Genomic DNA, 5387 nt, shown 5'->3' on the forward strand with positions numbered 1-5387 from the left:
CATCTACCCATCTTTACCCGATATTTTTATAGGTATAACATACATATATATAGTTGACATCAAATAAAACATGTATATTCGGTTCATCCAACTTAGATATCAAGAACACAGGTAATATGCACACATAACACATAGCTTATATTAAATACTTCATATCTATGTGTAAGATGAAAATAACTATATACTCACTTGTTAAAGTGATGATTCCAAACTCGGACATCACTTCGCTTCTATTTTACTTCGACGAAACCTAGTATCATTACCGCTAGATTTTAGTCTAATATTTATTACGACTATTTGCGAGCGATATTGTTTTATAAGTGTTAAACAATAATTTTCAACCACTATGTACAGACAGTGGCCAGACATGAAACACCGGAGGGCAGGACCATTTTGGCATTATAGCACTTCTGAAATCCAACAACCCTATGCGGCGCTTTAAACCAGATCTCCCGTACTGCGAGTAGTTAAAAGATATTATAATAACACCTTTTATATTATATATATATACATATATATATATATATATATATATATATATATATATATATATATATATATATATTGCTTATGAGTTCATAATAACAATAATAAACTTAAACATAAGCTATACTTAGAGTATGGTAAGCATATCTCACTAATCGGGGGTTTGGCTCGGAACCGGGCTCTACAGGGGCAGAACTTCCAAGCCAAAAAGCTCTTCTTCTCGAGCCTTTTGGCACTTCGGGACTCACCTCTTAGCACTTGGGAAGTACTAAGTCTTGAGAGGGGTTTAAAGAGAAGTTAGAGAGAGAGAGAGAGAGAGAGAGAGAGAAGGGTTAAAGTGTGAAGAAAATAGGAGAACCTCGCATGATATTTATATGTTGGAAATTGGCTCAACACGGCAAGATCTGGGCCTCCAACTCATCGTGTTGGTGTGCCACATGTCACCATATGGTGGCAAAGCGTGGGGAGGAAGCAATGGCCAGGATTGTGCCACGTGTCACTCGCACATTACTCCAAAAACTAATTATCTTCTAAAATCCGCAATCTTTGCATACGAGCTCCGATTTTGACATTCTTTATATCCACACGTAGGTATTGACAAGATCTACAACTATCCTTTCGACTCCATCGGCTAATTATCGACCGGTTTTAGTTTTATCAGTTTGAGAAGATTACATTGTTTAATGACCGTGTAAAATATATAACTTCCACATACGGACTTCGTTTTCGACTGTCTGTTTATCGTTGAGCTCCTATTAATGAGATATTCAATTCTCATTTAGGTTGTGTCGGATAAAAATCGATCGATCAATCTTAGAAAAATCATACCTTCCTCATACGAAGTCAGATTCTGATATTCTTTTTATGCAAGTTCTTGGTTTAACGTCTACTATGACTTTCATTTAGATTGATAAGGGTAAAAAGTAATTTATCAAAAATTCACTTTTTACGTTACGCGGTGCCGTGCCGGTTTAGCCGTAAAACTTCAATGGGTCACAACTTCTTTGTTATAACTCGGATTTCAGCGTTCTTTATATGTACGGAACCCTTGTGGCATATACTATAACATAGTTAGGATTATTTATTCTAAATAATTTTCTATCAAAAAGTCATTTTTTGACGTTTATTGTCTCTAAATTGACTAGCTCAAATTTGTGGGCATTACAGGTGACTCTCGATGTTGAATGTTAATTGCATTATACGGGGAATTTGAAGACAAGCCATTAATCATGTATGCGACAAGGTTAGTTTTAGCTTTGGTATCCATGTGTTCTAATCGATCAGCAATAGATTTGATTTTGTTACAGTAGTCTGTGATGGAAGAGTTACCAAGAGAGACGTTTCTGAGTTCTCGATCTAACTGAATGATCTTAGATGCTTTGTTATCATGAAAAACCTTTTCAAGGTTTTCCAAAACTTCATAAATTGTTGCATGCTTCTTAAAAATTATGTTGAGAAGAGGTATATAGAGAGAGAGTTTCGTATAACCATGATCTCACGATGGAGTCCACACGAAGCCAAGTGGTCTTCGCAGCAAGAGATTCTTCAGTAGCTTTTTCTTTATCTTTGTCGCTTGATGCCGTAACAGGATGATGGAGATAATCGTCTACACCATACCTAATATTGAATTTCAAATAACTCTCTTTAGATATCATAATTCATCTGATCCAAGTCCAGAACAAAGGGGATTGTATGCTTGATATTGATTGTAGATGAGTGCTTGTCATTCATGGGAAGAGACATGATGAAAGGTAAAAGAGAAAAAGACAGATAGAAGAAGAATGGTGATGAGAGATCGTACAGTCGACATGGAAGGCAATGTCGACTTAGGGTTGAAGGGTAAACAGGCTATGGTGCTCTGATACCATGAAATTAATAGTATTTTCTCGTAAACGATCTCTCATTCAAGTAATCAATATATATACAATGAGTACATAGGTATAGAAAACGGGTCACATCACACATGGGTTGGCCATAACAAAAATGCATATACAAACTAATAAGGCTACGCTAAAAACAATAATGCTTAAATGTCCATAAATTATAAGGTCGAAGGGAGTCGTGCCTTGAGTGCCGAACTCCACATCAGTTTCAAGAAGGAAGAAGACGAAGAAGGGGAGTGAGCTAGCAAATGAGGAAGAAGAGAGGAAGACTGTAATGATGAGAGGAGCGAGACTCCGAGTTAATGACATGGCATTTGTCGAGTCGCTTGGATTTGCCGAGAGTCCTAACCGAGGCCGCTTTGTGTAACCTAATAACACATTATTAAAGGTTGTTAATTCATCACTCATTTTGATGAATTTATCTTTACGGAATCTAACAATCCATCGTGAAATTTATCACACTTAGTGATTGAATAACGACGACCTTTAATGATTTTGTTGAGATTTAAAAATTATTGCTTTCATTCCATATTTCATACCATGTAAACATTTACAAGGTTTTTCTTTATTTTACCAACTTATACATATTTCACACTTATTTTGCCAATTTATACACATTCCGCGATCAGATACAAAACTTTTGAATATTAATATGTGTAAAATATGCAAACTTCCGATAAAACACGGTGTGTTGGATATCATTTATAGTGTGTGATTTCTAGAGTTACAAGGTTAATTAGTGTTCGACAACTATTAATTAAGAAATTATTCTTGATTTTCAAGTGTGTTGACTTCTAGAGTTACAAGGTTAATTAGGGTAGTGTTCGATATGCTATGTGGGAAAATATTTTTATTTGTGTACTTCTTGTTGATGAAATTTTGAACCAAACCACACATTTTGTCATAACATTAATGGAGGTAATCAAATATGTAGAATCTACTAAATTTTTGTTCTCATAATTAACTCTTTTGATTTTGATAATTGCTTTATCTACGTAGAAATATGGATAAAATAAATAAATAAATAAAATGGAGGTCTTAAAGATAAAATAAGTAATAATAAAAGAGGTCACAGCTTATGTAGCATATATATAAGCCAATATATTTATTGATTTTTTCCACTTTATTTTACATTACATAATCGATTCTAATACATGGCGCATGTTTTTGAAAATCAAGAGTACTACAGGTTACAGGTAAACCGAATACAATCCCAAAGATTCATGGCTGAGTAGCATTGTCGAAGGAGTTTCTTCTAGCACTTTTGAGAATTGTCTTGTCAGCAACTATGAAATATGCAGCTCCTGCCACTGTAATTTTATAACATATATATACAAATTCTTAGTTTCATATATATATCATGCCAAAGACAAAAGAAAGATCTTTGAAGATGGTAGGATTTATGTACTTGTGGAGACGATGAGAGCTTGGGCTGTATGGTTAAGATGAGCCTTTGCCCATGGCACCATTCTTGCACTTGCCATCTGAAACATATACACGCATGTATATATTATACTCAGTCATTTGGCTTATGTTAAAAAGATGAAACACTTATGGAAACAAGTAAGTAAAGAAGAGAGAGAAGGAGACTAACAGTTGGAATAGCAGTGGCAATGGTGGCTAACACAGCTGCTTTAGCTCCTGCAACTACTCCCTCTGTTCGTACAAACCACAAATCAAAAGAAACAAAACTTTAGTCATATATATATATATATATATATATATATATATATATATATATATATAGAGAGAGAGAGAGAGAGAGAGAGAGAGGATTACCATGAGAGCAGCTCTTGGCCATGGCTAGCTTTTGGTCGACTGAAGGCATTATGCGAGAAATATTGCACAATTTTTAGAAGAAGAAGAGATGATAATGATTATTCTTTGTTGGATGTTGCAGAATATGAAGTGGGATTGATGTTTTGGATGATGAGAGTAGAGTATTTATAGGGCTTTAATTAAAAGTGGTGTGTGAGACAAACTCAGGTGGTGTTGGGTTCATGTTTCAAGGTTCAAGATTAGGCTTTGATGGTTTTGCTTCATGTCACCTGTTTGGAGTCGATTGTTTTACTTTTATTTATCTTCGTACAAATGGTAATTTATATACCCATGTGCCTTTGTTTGTGCGTGAGAAAAGTTTTGCTAAAGGTTTTTATGTAATATATTTATATTTAAAGTAAATTGAGAATCTTTAAAATGAAAAATAATAAAGAAATGGTGATCCTAAAAAACAAAACTCTCTCTCTCTTGAAGTAAGAAGTAAAGTTATCTTTGTTTAACTGTTTACTTTTCAAATATTTTAATTTTGTACAATTTATCTTCAAAACTTTTTTACTTACCAAATTCAAATCTTTTTTTTTTAACTGTTTACCTTTCAAATATTTTAATTTTGTACAATTTATTTTTAACACTTTTTTACTTACCTAATTCAAGTCTTTTTTTTTAAACTTTTTTCTCCTTTTATAATTTTATATAATTTTTCACTTATTTTTTTAAAGTTTTTTCTGAATTTCTTAATTTTATATAATTTTTCACTCATACACAGAGATTAGGGTTCATATTACCAAAATTCCATTTGATGGGATTTTCTTGGTGATTTTAGTGTCACCATGTTATTTTATGTAATTAGAACTAACATGTGAGCTAAGAAGCTTCATAATTTGTACTCTAATATATGTACGGGTCTGTGCGGAATGCACGCATGTATAAGATCGAATTAGAAGTTGGTTCGACGACTAGTCGGGGGTCTAGGGGCAGCGTCCCTGAGTCTGGGGTTTTCAAAGGGGCATCGCCCTTTTGGCGGGGTCTAGGGGCAGCGCCCCTAGCGGGGTCCAAGGGGTAGAGCCCTTAGCTGGGATCCCGCTGAAATTTGTCAATTTTGGAAACCTTTTATTTCCTCATTAAATTTCGGATATCCTGACTTGCTTCCAAAGCATCCTATGACGACCAACCCTAAGAGGCAAACCTGAAATCTCGTTTGTTATATAAACGACTCTTCACTTTAAGAAGAGATATGAA

The 5387-nt window shown here is 34.3% G+C and overlaps 1 protein-coding gene across 1 annotated transcript; it reads right to left on the reverse strand.

Annotated features, from left to right (window-relative positions):
• Window positions 1–3457: 3457 nt before the first annotated feature.
• On the reverse strand, window positions 3458–4308 carry LOC145011655 (early nodulin-93-like). The gene is made up of 4 exons (XM_078970390.1): window positions 4149–4308; window positions 3964–4025; window positions 3778–3853; window positions 3458–3679 (listed from the first exon to the last, which is right to left on the reverse strand). Exons 1-4 carry the CDS (start codon window positions 4195–4197, stop codon window positions 3591–3593), a joined length of 276 nt encoding a protein of 91 aa, XP_078826516.1. The 5' UTR covers window positions 4198–4308; the 3' UTR covers window positions 3458–3590.
• Between the last annotated feature and the right edge of the window lie 1079 nt (window positions 4309–5387).

Source organism: Lactuca saligna, chromosome 8, assembly GCF_052625555.1.
Source record: "Lactuca saligna cultivar CGN05327 chromosome 8, ASM5262555v1, whole genome shotgun sequence".
Lineage (NCBI taxonomy): Eukaryota > Viridiplantae > Streptophyta > Magnoliopsida > Asterales > Asteraceae > Lactuca > Lactuca saligna.